Below are 14216 nucleotides of genomic sequence, written 5' to 3' on the forward strand. Positions count from 1 at the left end.
GGGCCAGCTGAAGATGGATTTATGCACTCCTAGACCTCCAGCCAAACTCTCTCTCTCTCAGAACTCACCCTTTCCAGCTGACTAGAATACAGCCCAATCTTCAGAGACCCAAAACGAAATCCATTACCTTCCCTGCTGAATCTACTCTACCACTTGGTTTTGAGCCTCAGTATCTGAACAAGAAGCCATTCTCAAACTCCTCCTTTTATTTATCCTCACATACAATTGGCCATTAAATTCTGCTGATGTTCATTCAATGTGGCTCAGATTTAGCGACCTGGTCTAGGCCCTCGTCATCCCTCATCTGGACCACTGCCATCAGCTGTGTGCACCAATACTCATATACCAATACAGACCAATACATAAACTCACTTACGGCCAATGCACACAGATGCTGCCAGTGTAATCTGCCTACCAGCACTCTCACCTCCCACACTCCCAACTCCACGCAGCACTGAGAGCTGTCTTTTAAAGAAACAAACCTGCAGTACAGCGGCTAAGCTGCCACTTGGAACGCCTGCAGCCCACATCAGAGTGCCTGGGATCTGCTTCTGAGTCAGTTTCCTGCTAATGCACTTCCTGGGAGGTAGCCAGTGACAGCTCAGGTACTTACTTTCCTGCCACTCACACGGGAAACCTGGATGGAGTTCCAGGATCCTCGATCTGGCCTGGTGCAGTCCAGGCTGTTGCAGGCATTTGGGGAGTGAAGCAGAAGACGGGAACAGATGGAAGATCTATTTCTGTCTGTGTTTCTCTCTGTGTGTCACTTTGACTTTCAAATAAAGAAAACAAAATGGAGGAAATATGATGTGACCCCTATGCTTAAAAACTTGCATCGTCCAAAAGATAGAGCCCTCATACGTTAGTATGGCTCCACCTAGGCCATTTATGTCACCACTTCATCTTCCTCTTAGCATGCCCACTGTATTCCACTCCCACTTAATGCTGTCACCATTCCTCAACGAGCAATCCGTCTCAGTTCATGCTGTCTCCCCCTACCTCTCCTCACCTCCTTTTCTCCCTAGTAAAATCCTTCTCTCTTTTAGAAAAAGCTTCACTGTTACACTCGAAGCTTTCTCGCCTGTACTAGAAATCTCTTGTGTAGCCAGTCTGTGCTGTTCATACCACACTACATTTGAATGTAGTAATGTAACCAAGAGCTCTTCAAAAAGCTCACAGGAAATGCATATTACGAAGAACAATGCATGGATTTTTTTTAAATTTTGCACCAAAATAAACATCTCTTAATTCCATTTTGCACAATCTTTTTGAAGACCCTTTATATGTTTGTATTTACATGTCTGCCTGACTCACTAGATTGTGAACTTCTCTAGGGAAGATCCCATTTACTATTCTGGGTCGACCCAAAGACTCGACCTGAAGGTTTAGTCACCAGCAAGGACCATTTTCTGCACAGCAGACATTCTGACATTTTGGGGTTAAATAATCTAATGTGAAATCAAAGGGGGTAAGCTATGAACCCTAAATGTGCTGACTGTATCACTACACTATCAAAAAAGCAAACATAATGCTTACCTATTATTTCAAGTAGTCCTCACAACAACCTGTTAAAGTATGTATTAATACTCTCACTTTGCAAGAGATACCTGAGGCTTCCAGAAATTAAGACACTTCTGGGGCCCCCCACTCCACCCTGGTGCTGTGGCATAGAGGGTTAAGCTGCCACCTACAATGCTGACCACCCACGTGGGAGACTTGGATGAAGCTCCTCGTGGCTCCTGGCTTCAGCCTGGCCCACCACGGATGGTTGCAGCCATTTGGGGAGTGAACCAGCAGATAGAACACCTCTCTGTCTCTCCTACTCTCCCTTTAAGTCTTTCAAATAAATAAATAAATCTTTAAAGAGAAGAAAGAAACTTCCACAACAAGATCAGGAAGCTAATGGGTGAAATAACTAAAGTTTGAGGCCAAGTTTCTGCTGCTTTAAAGTGATTTTACCTCTTCAAGATTCCTCAAATTCAGTGAGCATTTAACTGACTTGGCTTAGGCCTCTTCTTTGTCAGAAATCAGAGCGCAATTATAAAAGCACTGACTCTGAAATCAAACACAATTATATCTGCATCAGTTTTCATTTATTGGTTATCTCACTTTCCATTTATAAATGAGCAATATTATCTACCTTCAGTGGTTGTGGTAAGTACTAAAGAAAACAGTGTCCAGCATACAGTAAATACTCAAAAAAGAGCTCTAACGGCTATTACTACTATTATTACTACTACTGACTCATCTCCCTGTCATAAGTTATTTTCTACAACCAAGTAATTTGTCTAGCCAACTAAATAACCAAATCTCCTGCCACTGCCTTCCCATACTTTTTCTTTCAGAAATCTTTTTATGCTACCACAATACTGAACACCTATGATAACCATGCTCTCTCATGCCTGCACTGTCTTTTGCACATGTTCCTGCTCTATAACACGTTCCCCATTTGAGCTGCTTGACAATTCCAACTCATCCTTCAAACCTTGAAATCAAACATCTCTGAAGTCTTCCCTAATGTATACTCATTCACTTCTAATAATACACCAAACATACTTCTATGTCATAGCTATCACATGGTACTGTGACCACTTACCTATCAATTTGTAGCCTATCTGAGTAGTGGATATTCACCTGTGCAAGGGTACTTCAAACAGTTCATGGAAAATGGAATTAAAAGATGTTTACTTTGGGACAAAAAAATGTTTGGAATCTATGCAGTTTTTCATAGACATTTTCCATGAAATTTTTGAAGTACCTTTGTATTTCAAGCACCCAGCACAATATCTGAACACGAGAAGTGCTAAATAAATACTCCCAGAGGGGCTGGCACTGTGGCATGGGTCCCTGCAACCATGTGGGAGACCCGGAAGAAGCTCCTGACTCCCGGCTCCAGATCAGCACAGCTCTGACCTTTGCGGCCAACTGGGGAGTGAGCCAGCAGACAGAAGACCTCTCTCTCTCTGCCTCTCCTTCTCTCTCCATGTAAATCTGATTTTCAAATAAATAATAAACAAATCTTAAATACATAAATACTCCCAGAGCTAAATTTAATCCTACCCCACAGTCTCCAGGACCACATTCTATCACCCCCCCGCCCCCATTTCTAATCTTACTCCTCCTTTGGCTCTACTCCAGCCTTTGGGGTACTGACTCAGGTCTTTCTGCAATGTCTATACATACTTAATCATCTCTGAATGTGTCATCTTTCCAGTTAGAATATGTTTTTGTTTTCTCAAGTCAAAAGGCCCATTTAGCTACCACACATACTTTTTATTAGAATTAGACGTTTAGATGTATTTTCTTGACACACCAATTAAAATTCTTCTCTTAGTAAGAAAACTCTAAACTGTGACCACAAAAACAAGCCAAAAGAGCTATTTAAAGTTATATTTGCCCGTCTTTTAAACAGTCAGAAATGTATTACCTGAGTAAGAATTAAGAGAAACTGTCCACCGTACTGTCAGTCCTATTAGGACCACCACTGTCATCAAGTACCATTTCTCCATGGTTCCTCAAAGTCAGGGCGGGGATGTAAAACAGGGCCAGGGCCAGGCACTTTTAGCACCAAGTCAATCACTTCTTTACTTGATCAGGGGAATGTCATCACTTCTTTGGAATTTGGAGATGGTTTCAAATGATGCTTTGTTTCCAAGGAGTAAAAATTCATTACATCTGTGAAGAAGTAGCCTGAAGAAAAAAAAGATACCAAGATTTAGCAGGGCACCACCTGTAACAACAAGGCTATTAAACTAAGAAGAAAGATTGAGAATTGAGCGGGAGGACTGGCACAGAGGGAAGGGGTAGTGTTAAGTTCCACATCCCTTAGCCCTTCCTGTCAAAGGGGCTCAACAAGTCTAAAGATACAGGTTAGATGTGCTCTCACAAGGAGTATTTCGGAGAGAAGAAACAACAGAGCCAGGTCAATAGTAGCCAGTGAGTTCCAGCTAGCATATGTCCACCTCCAGGCCCAGCTAAAGGTACACATGGGAGCTTCACCTTTGGAACAGAACAAAAGAATTCTGTCTTTATATTTAGTTTGTTAAGTCTTCCACTAAAACAATTACTGCAGTTTTATTTTCTTATTTCTCTTCTTTTAAATGATACTTGTAGGAAGCACACCAACTTTCTTTGAGAAACAAACCTTTGCAAAAGTCATCAGGAAGAGCTCCAAATCTTACGAGAAAATACAAAAATGGTAAAAATTAATCAAATACATGTTTCTTTTTTTTCCATTTTTTCCTTAGGATATACATTAATTTAAATATTTTCAGGAAAATAAAAATAATAACAGAACTGAAAATGAAAGGAAAAACTGGTACATTCCACCTACTGGGCTAAAATCACTCTTATTTGCATAAAAACATCTGGGGCTGGCGCTGTGGCACAGCATATTAACGCCCTGGCCTGAAGCGCCGGCATCCCATATGGGCACCAGTTAGAAACCTGGCTGCTCCACTTCCTTTCCAGCTCTCTGCTATGGCCTGGGAAAGCAGCAGAAGATGGCCAAGTCCCTGGGCCCCTGGCCCCTGGCTTCGGATCAGCGTAGATCTGGCCGTTGAGGCCAACTGGGGAGTGAACCATTGGATGGAAGACCTCTCTCTCTCTCTGCCTCTCCTTTCTCTGTGTAACTCTTTCAAATAAATAAATAAATCTTTAAAAAATAAAATAAAAAATCCATGAACAATTCCTGAAGTAATGACATCTAGCATCTCAATCAAGCAGAATGACTCAAGCATTTATTTATTAACTTCAAGATTTACTTATTGATTTGTTTCAAAGACAGAGCTAGAGAGAGAGAGAAGGAGAGACAGAAAGAGCTCTTCTATTTGCTAGTTCACTCCACAAATGGCCACAACAGCCAGGGCTGGGCCAGACCAAAGCCAGGAGCCTGGAGCTTCTTCTGGGCCTCCCAGGTGAGTGCAAGGGGTCCAAGTATCTGGAGCATCCTCCACTGCTATCCCAGGCACATTAGCAGAGAGCTGAATCGGAAGTGGAGCAGCCAGGACTTGAACCAGCATCCATATGGGATGACGGTATCAGCATCCTCTGTTATTTTTCTTTTTTAAGATTTTGATTTATTCATTTGAAAGGCAAAGCAAGAGATAAATCAATCTTCCATCCACTGGTTCACTTCCCAAATGGCCACAATGGCCAGGGCTAGGCCAGGTCGAGGTCAGAGCCTGGAACTCCATATAGGTATCTCACACAGGCTGCAGGGACCCAAGTACTTGGGCCATCATCTGCTGCCTGCCAGGAGCATTAGACAGAAGCTGGATCAGAAGCAGAGCAATGGGACCCACATCGGCACTCCATGCAGCAGTTTAACCCACCGTACCATGATGCTCGCTCCCAGGAAGCTAACCCAACTCACTGGCTCATCTTTTGTCATTCATGTTATATCACAACTCTCCTTGCAGCGATCATCCCTCACACCCTACTACAATGCCCTCCACTTACTGTTTGTACCACTACTGTTTTAAATTTTCTTCCTAATTCTTTACACTTCCAGAAATTGTATTCTTATATATAACATGGAACAATCTCAAACACATTTAAAAAAAAAAAAACAAAAAAAACCTTGGGGGCCAGTGCTATGACACAGTGAGTAAAGCCACTACCTGCAGTGCCAGCATCCCACATGGGCAATGGTTCGAGTCCCAGCTGCTCCACTCCTGATCCAGCTCCTTGTTATTGCACCTGGGAAAACACTGGAAGATAGCCCAAGTCCTTGGGCCCCTGCACCTATGTGGGAGACCCAGATAAAGCTCCTGGCTTCGGCCTGGCCCAGCCCCAGCCATAGCAGCCATTTAAAGAGTGAACTAGCAGTTGGAGGATCTCTCTCTCTTTCTGTCTCTCCTCTCCCTCTCTTTCAAATAAATAAATCTTTAAAAAAAAAAAAAAAAAAAAAAAAAGCTAGACACCCAAAAACACATTTGCAAAAGACTCATAAAAGGACAGAACGGGCCGGCGCCGCAGCTCACTAGGCTAATCCTCCGCCTTGCGGCGCCAGCACACCAGGTTCTAGTCCCAGTCGGGGTGCCGGATTCTGTCCCGGTTGCCCCTCTTCCAGGCCAGCTCTCTGCTGTGGCCCGGGAGTGCAGTGGAGGATGGCCCAAGTGCTTGGGCCCTGCACCCCATGGGAGACCAGGAGAAGCGCCTGGCTCCCAGCTTCGGATCAGCGGGGTGCGCCAGCTGCAGTGCACCGGCCACAGCGGCCATTGGAGGATGAACGAATGGTAAAAAGGAAGACCTTTCTTTCTGTCTCTCTCTCACTGTCCACTCTGCCTGTCAAAAAAAAAAAAAAAAGAACGAACCTGCGTTGTTGGAAATCAGCCAAGGGGTTAGCTTCAGGAAGCAAAAAAGGAGTGGTGATTGGCAGGGGTCTCCAGGGATATCATCTGAGACATCGGAGTGTTCTCTCTTGATTTGAGTGGTGACAAAAAGACATGTTTACTCTGTGATAAATCACAAGTAACAAATTGTGATTTAGGTATAGTATTGTTCTGCAGCTATGTTACCCAGTTGGAAAAAAAAAAAAAAAAAAGCTGGGAGCCAGTATTGTGTTGCTATGGGTTAGGTCACTGCCTGCATACCAGTGTCCCATGTCAGAGTGCTGGTTCCAGATCCAACTACACTGCTTCTAGTCCAGCTCCCTGCTAATGGGCCTGGGAAGGCAGCAGAAGATGGCCCAAGGACCTGTATGTATGTGTGTGTGGTGTGTGTTTACTCTCCTCTCTCTGTTGATGTGCCTTTCAAATAAATCTTAAAAAATAAATAAATAAATTGCATTTATTTGTCAGGTAGAAAAATGCTTCCTTAATCGTTGCTCTGTTCCCTGCATCTAGAAAGCAGGTGACGGTGAGATATCTGCTGAATGCAGGAGGGTTATGTGTGCAAGCAGAGGGGAGGGACCTCATTTTATTGAGGCTAAAGATTTTAAGTGAGACATCTGGGACGTGAACCAGCAGATGGAAAGATAGTGAGCCTTTGACCCCTCTCTGACTTCCCACCTGCAGAGCAAAGCTGGGTAACTACCTCGTCCGTGCATGCGCCACCGAGCTGCCTCGCAGTGGCAGTGGGCTCTCGCCCCTGCTCTGCCCTGACAGCGCATCTAGGAAGAGAATTCCTCCGTCCACGTCCCAGGGCCGAGCCGGCTCCTCTCAGCCGGCAAGATTCTCCCACGGTGGAAACACTACCCAAGAAGCGCAGTTCGCCGGGTGAGCGCATGCGGCAACAACGACCCCTCTAGACGCGTCTCCCCCCTTCTCCGGAGGTCCACACCCTCAGGACCACAGGGACAAGGAGGCCAGGCCCGCTCCGACCAGGGGATACCACCACCACCACCGCCGCCGCCGCGTCCCCTACCGGACCCTAGAACACCCTGCAGGCTGGGCTGGGGGAGGCCTCGGGTCGTGGAGCGCGGGTGGGGGTCGGGCAGCCTGCACCGCGCTGGCTCGTGGCGCCTCCCACACCGGCTCGGGGACCAGAACCGCCAGGAATTCCCCCTCTCTTACCCCACTGCCCGCCCGGCGTTGGGATTCCCGCCTGCCACGGGTCTCAGGAGGGCGCCTGCGCGCTCGCCCCAGCTGCGGGCGGCTGCTCCGGCCTTCCGCTCCACGTGCTCGCGCACCGCCCGCCAGCTCGCGCAGCCGGCGCAGGGGCGAGCCCGTCGAGCGTGAGGGGCGGGGCGAGCGACCTGGGCGCGGAAGGGAGGCAGCCGGTTTACAAGGCGGGGCACGAGCGGCTGGAACTCGAGAGGGCTCGCGTCCCGGGTTAGGCTAGGGGCAGGTGGAAAGCCCCTTGCTCTTCTTTCCTGGGATGGTGGCCAAGGCCTGAGGCGCTGCTTATTCCACGAATTCCTGATAGGGGCGGGTGCTGGCTCGCTCCACAGAAGAGAGAGCCCTTTGGCTGGTCGCCGTGACTGGGCAGCAGGTCTTCTGGGCCAGTGCCTCAAGGAGTCAGAAAGCCAGCCTGCTTGGTTATCTTGGAGCCGCCTGCCTGTGAAGAATGCGGCACGAGCGCAGGCGTGGGACGGCTGGGGTGTCCCATCACGTCGGAAGCATCTCTGAACGTCCCAGAAGAAAGCTCTGCCCTCCAGTTGCCACTGCACAGGCCTCATCGGGCGGCATAGCTCAGCCATACCTAAACTTATCAAAAAGAGCCATGGTCCCCCTGTCCTGCCACTCTGTATAAGCCTGCCCTTCTAATTTACTCGGTTAAGTACCAACAGATACAAGGCTGTGGCTTTAACTTGCTGCTAAGTGTGTTTGAACAGCTCCCTAGACTTGCAGCGTTGATCAGCAGGGCAAGGTGAACTTCCAGACCTAAAACTTGATTTAAAAGACCATCGGTCCTGGAATTGTGGAGAAATATGACCAAGTCCGTGCACTCAAGGGATCTAGTTCTCACTGAAAAGACATTTTGGGGGCTGGTGTTGGGGCGAAGCAGGTTAAGGCACATATGCCCGCATGCCATATGAGTGCCAGTTTGAGTCCTGACTTCACTTCCTAATGTACCTGGGAAGGCAGCAAATGATGGCCCAAGTACTTGGATCCATGCCACCCACATGGGAGACCTAGATGAAGGCCTGGCTTCTGGCTTTGGCCTAGCCGAATCCTGGCCAGTGGAGCCATCTGGGGAGTGAACTAGCATTTGAATATCTGTCTCTTTCTCCCGGTCTGTCTCTCCCTTTCTCTCTCTAACTCTGCCTTTCAAATAAGTAAGTCTTGAGAAAAGGGAAAAAAGACATTTTCATGTCTAAAAGGATAGAAAGCAAAAGAAAGAAGCACATTCTAATTGCCACATGATTGGTATAAACACCAAGCACTGTAGTAGTTAAGAGAAGCGGACTCACTGTAAACTACCAACCATCAGGAATTACTTTTCCTGCAGGCATCAGCTGAGCTTTGAAGGAGAGCCTGGGCTTAGATAACCCAAGAGGATGCGAGCAGGAATCTAGACAAAGGAAATGGTTCAAGCCAAAACTGTGACAGCTGAAAAGTGCAGAACATGTCCTCCAGTTCAGCTGCTGGGTGATGAAGCTGGAAAGGAAGAATCGTGGAGGGCCTTGAATACCAGGCTGTGATGTTGGGAATTTATTCAGTGATCAGTAAGGGGCCATTAAAATGACTTGTAGTAGGGAGTCAGGTGTACAGTGCAGTGTTGGAGAACACTTAAAGTGGTAATAATGGGCCAGATAAATGAGAGGGAGAGGTAGAAGTCATTATAGTAGGCCATGCGTGGTTAGACAAGGGCCTAGACTAAGATGGTAACGGAACTGGAAAGGAAGGGATCAAGTGGAAAATATATGAATCTTGGTAATGTAATAGATACATAGAAGAAGCAAAGGAGAGGAGAGAATGAAGGATGGCTCCCAAGGTTTCAGTCCCATTACTGGAAGAACTGATAGCTCTAAGGAAGTCTGGAGGATAAGATGGCTTGGAGGGTGGGCATTTGGCCTGCTGGTTAACACACCACTTACAGTGCTGACATCCCATATCAGAGTACCTGGCTTTGGGCCCTGGTGTTACTCCCAGTTCCAGTTGCTTGATAATGCACATATTGGGAGGCAATAAATAATGATAATCCAGTGGTCAGGTCCCAGGACTACACATGGGTGACCCGGATAGAGTTCCAGCTCCTGACTTTAGCCTGGTCCAGCCCTGGATATACATAACGGATACTCAATAAATGTATTTTTAATCTTTTAAAAATTTATTTATTTGTTTTCATTTTATTTGAAAAGCAGAAAATGAAAGGGAGACATGGGGACTCTTCCATCTGCTGGTTCACCTCCCAAATGCCTGCAACATCCAGTGCTGGGCCAGGCCAAAGCAGGAGCTCAGAAATCCATTTAGGTCTGTCACATGAATGGTAGGAACCTAAATGCTTGGGTTATCATCTGCCACCTCCCAGGCACGTTGGCAGGAAGCTAGACCAGAAGCTGAGGAGCTGGGACTCAAACCAGGACTCTGACATAGGATTAGGTGTCCCAAGCAGTGTATTAACCCACTGTACCACAATGCCCACCAAAAACACCTGCATTTTAAATGACAGCATCTACTAGAAACAAAAAGTCATAACAAAACTGTGAAGCGGATCAAGTTTAGAGACAGGATAGAATGTTGGTTAAGTAACAGTGTCTGACTCTGGAGACAGATTTAGATTTGAATCTCAGTTCTGGCCAGATGTTTGGCCTAATAGTTAAGACACTGGTTCGGATGCCTACATCTCATCCCAGAGTACCTGGTCTCATTCTCCAGCTCCAGATACTGACTCCAGCTTCCTGATAATGCAGCAGTGATAACTCAAGCAATTGTGGTCCTGCCACCCACGTGGGAGAACTGAACCATTGCAGGCCTTTGGAGAGTGAACTAGCATATGGGAGTGCTATCTATCTGAAGTAACATCTTAACAGTAGGACCTCCATTTTAGAGCACCTGAGACTTCATCTTGAGGAAGGACCCCCCCCACCGTGAGATTCTGGTCTGAAACTGTGATCTAAGACTCAGACAATAACAGTACTCATACAGTAACAGTACACTGTATCCCACTTGGCAGAGCATAGAAACTCCCTAGCATGATTGCTCAAGCTTAAAACAGATAGGCTGCACCTGGATTAATGTTAAGATTGTAAGTTGTCTATTTTCAAGATTGTAATTGATATTAGTTTCATGTAGGCCTTAGGTCAGCTTGACCCTAGTAACCATGTATCCTCCCCCCCCCCCCATCCTATCAACCATGTATTCCCTCTCTCCTCCTTGTGGTTTTTGCCTTTATAAGCCCTGTTGCTTTGAGCTGTGGGGTGGAGAGTTCTTTAGGGCATTGACCCACTCTCCACCACTGGCAGTAAAGGATTATCAAGTTTTTATCAACGTGTGGTGCTCTTCTGTTTACATTCGCTCAGGTACAACATATCTATCATCTATCTATCTCTGACTCTCAGTAAATTTGTTTTTCAAGATACAGAGGTGGTGTTGTAGCACACAGGTTAAGCCACTGCCATGCCCGCATCCCATACTGGGATCAGCTTCCCTGCACTTCCGATACAACTTCCTACTGATGCACCTTGGAGGCAGCAGATGATGGCCCAAGTATTTGGATTCCTGCCAGTCACATGGGAGACCGAATGGAGTTCCTGGCTCCTGGCTTCAGCTTGGTCCATCCCTGGCTGTTTGTAGGTATTTGGGGGAGTGAAACAGCAAATGGAAGATCTCTCTCTATCTCTCCCTTTCTCTCTGCCACTCTGTTTTTCAAGTAAATAAATTAATCTTTTTAAAAAAATAAAAATTGGATGGGGCCAGCACTGTAGCATAGTCGGTTAAGCTTCTGCCTACAGGGCCAGCATCCCATATGGCACCAATTCAAGTCCCAGCTGCTCCACTTACAATCCAGCTCCCTGCTAATGGCCTGGGGAAGCAATGCAAGATGGCCCAAGTTCTTGGGCCCTTGCACCCACGTGGGAGACCTGGAGGAAGCTCCTGGCTTTGGATCAGCCTAGCTCTGACTGTTGTAGCCATTTGGGATGTGAACCAGCAAATGGACGACCTCTCTCTCTCTCTCTGTCTCTCCCTCTCTCTATTTAGTAACTCTGCCTCTCAAATAAATAATAAATTGTTTTAAAAAAATAGGACATAGTGAAAGAGTAAGGCTTTTTAAAAATCAGTTTTTGTTTTTCATTTTTGTTTTGCAATTCATGAATTTCCTTGAAAACAAAGCAACAGAGAGTGAGAGCAGGAGATCTTCTTCCATGGATCACTTCCCAACTGTCCTCAACAGTTAGGGTTGAACAGGCCAAAGCCAGGAACCAGTAACTGCATCTGGGTATCCCATCTGGGTGGCAGGGTCCCTTAAGTATTGGGGCCATCATCCACTGTCTTTCCAGGTGCATTAGCAGGACACTGGATCAGAGGTGGAATAGCCAGGGCTTAAATCAGCACACTGATGTGGGATGCCTGTATCACAAACAGTGACTTAACTTGCTGCGCCACAACTCTGGCCCCCAAAAATCTCAGTTCTCAAACCTCCTAGATAGGTGATGTTGGTAAATCTCCTAATGACTCAATGATGTAATTATTCCACCTAAAAAAATTAATAATAGCACCATATTCTTTGAGTTGTAATGACAGCAAAATAAAGTTACATATTTAAAACTTTGAATATATTGCCTGGCATACAGTATGCAATCAGTAAATAATAGCTATAAGAAGAGATACTTCGTATGTTCTCATTTTCTGATAGCCTTTTCCTCTCTTTGAAGTGTCTTCTTTCCTCTACCACATAACAGCCTGTGTACACTCACACCCCCACCAAAAAGCCTACTTAGTTCTTACTATCTGAAAATTTTCTCTGAAACAAATTTACAGTAATATGAAACCTTCCTCAAGATTTGTTCCATTTAAAGGAGCAATATCCATCTCTATGGCCAGTTTGGCCAATAGGTGATGGTTTCAATTAGCTGCTGCTATGTAACAAATTCCATCAACATGTAGAGGCTTAAACAGTGATCACTTCATTTGCTCATGATTCTATGGATCTAGAATCCAGACAGGATTCACTGGTAGTTCTTCTGTTCCACCGGCATTGGCAGAGTTTCCTCATGAGGCTGCATTCATCTGAGAGATCAGCTGAGGCTAGAACGCCTACAGTGGCTTCAGCACTCTGTCCACGGGGTCTCTCTCTCCACCAAGTTACATGCACTTCTTACATGGCAGCTTGCTTCCCACAGAGAGCACTCCAAGAATCAAAGGCAAGACTTGAACACTTTTACATGTCAGCCCTAGCTGCGTTAAACAGAATTTATAGGAGACCAAGCCAAAATAGAATTACCCATGCTGAAGTTCCATGCCACCAAGCGAAAAATAAGTTGGTTTTTTTGTTTGTTTGTTTTTTGTTTTTCAAAGATTTATTTTATTTTACCTGAAAGTCAGAGTTAGAGAGAAAAGGAGAGGCAGAGAGAGAGGTCTTCCATCTGCTGGATCACTCCCCAGCTGCCCCTATCCAAAGCCAGGAGCTTCTTCCATGTCTCCCATGCGGGTGCAGGGGCCCAAGGACTTGGGCCATCTTCTACTGCTTTCCCAGGCCACAGCAGAGAGCTGGATCAGAAGTGGAGCAGCTGTGACATGAACTGGCACCCATATGGGATGCCAGTACTACAGGTACTAAGCCACAGCACCAGCCCCAGAAAACTAAGTTGTTTATCTGACCTTCCACAAAAACCAAGAGAAAGACAAATAGCCAAATCCCTACACAGGCTATTTTTAGCCAGCATTATCAGGAAGCCCTCTCTACTTTAACTTTTATAAGTAAAAAGAGCTTTTAAATGACCAACTTGTTTTTTGTTCTCTTTCTGCTTTTCTCGGCCCTTTTGTCTATAAGCTAACATGCCCTGCTCAACTCATTGGAATACTCAGAATGAGATATTGCCTATTTCTAGAATCATGAATATGAGCCAATGGAGAGTTTAAACTAAATTTGTTGTAATTTTGTCTTTTGATCAAAACAGCATCACACTCTCCTCATTCTATTGGTCAAGTCAAAGAGCCAGCCCTGATTCAAGGAGAGGGGAAATAGATTCTACCTCCCAATGGGAAGAGTGGGAAGGGATTTATGGCCATCTCTAATATAGCACAGAAAAACTTGCACATAACTAAAAATGGAAAAAAGCCCAACTAACTATCCTAATCTTATTACTTGTTATCAGCCAGGAGGTCAAAGTTCAAATCCTGTAAATTTCTTGTCTTTCTACCATATATTTCACAAAAGCAGCAACCTATGGTTGCCATTTCACTCGTATACAGTGAAGGTGATGATCACATGGTGCAAATTACACATACCTTACGATGTGTTGAATCCTGTCGCCTCACATTGAAAGGTTGATGTCTTAATACTTAGTGCCTTAGAATGTTGCTACATTTGGAGGGAAGGATTTTAAAGTGATAGTTAAGGGCTGGAAATGTGGCGTAGTGGGCTAAGCCTCCACCTGCAGTGCCTGCATCCCATGTGGGCGCCGGTTCCAGTCCCAGATGTTCCTCTTCCAATCCAGCTTTCTGCTACGGGAAAGCAGTGAAAGGCTCAAGTCCTTGGGCCCCTGCACCCAAGGGGGAGCCCCCAAAGAAGTTCCTGGCTCCTGGCTTTGGATTGGCCCAGCTCCAGCTGTTGTGGTCATTTGGGGAGTGAACCAATGGATGGAAGATCTTTCTCTCCATTTCTCC

The 14216-nt window shown here is 45.8% G+C and overlaps 1 protein-coding gene across 3 annotated transcripts in view; it reads right to left on the minus strand.

Moving 5' to 3' along the window:
- The window catches only part of ALG6 (ALG6 alpha-1,3-glucosyltransferase), a 59574-nt gene extending 51297 nt beyond the window's left edge, over positions 1-8277 (minus strand). Inside the window, exons 1-5 of one of the 3 annotated variants that reach the window (XR_016210983.1) lie at positions 7518-8277; positions 7039-7195; positions 6318-6458; positions 5622-5700; positions 3561-3690 (exon numbers count right to left, since the gene is read on the minus strand). Coding sequence is in view for 2 of the 3 variants with exons in the window: in XM_089300541.1 (XP_089156667.1) it covers positions 3670-3690; positions 7039-7195; positions 7518-8143 (804 nt within the window). In the remaining variant the exon portion in view is untranslated. Of the gene's footprint in view, positions 1-3427; positions 3691-5621; positions 5701-6317; positions 6459-7038; positions 7196-7517 lie in introns of those variants that run through there. The other 2 variants (XM_089300541.1, XM_089300542.1) reach the window with 2 other exon arrangements.
- Positions 8278-14216: the final 5939 nt, after the last annotated feature.

Source organism: Oryctolagus cuniculus, chromosome 7 (assembly GCF_051225735.1).
Source record: "Oryctolagus cuniculus isolate XC-2025 breed Fujian yellow rabbit chromosome 7, ASM5122573v1, whole genome shotgun sequence".
Classification (NCBI taxonomy): Eukaryota; Metazoa; Chordata; class Mammalia; order Lagomorpha; family Leporidae; genus Oryctolagus; species Oryctolagus cuniculus.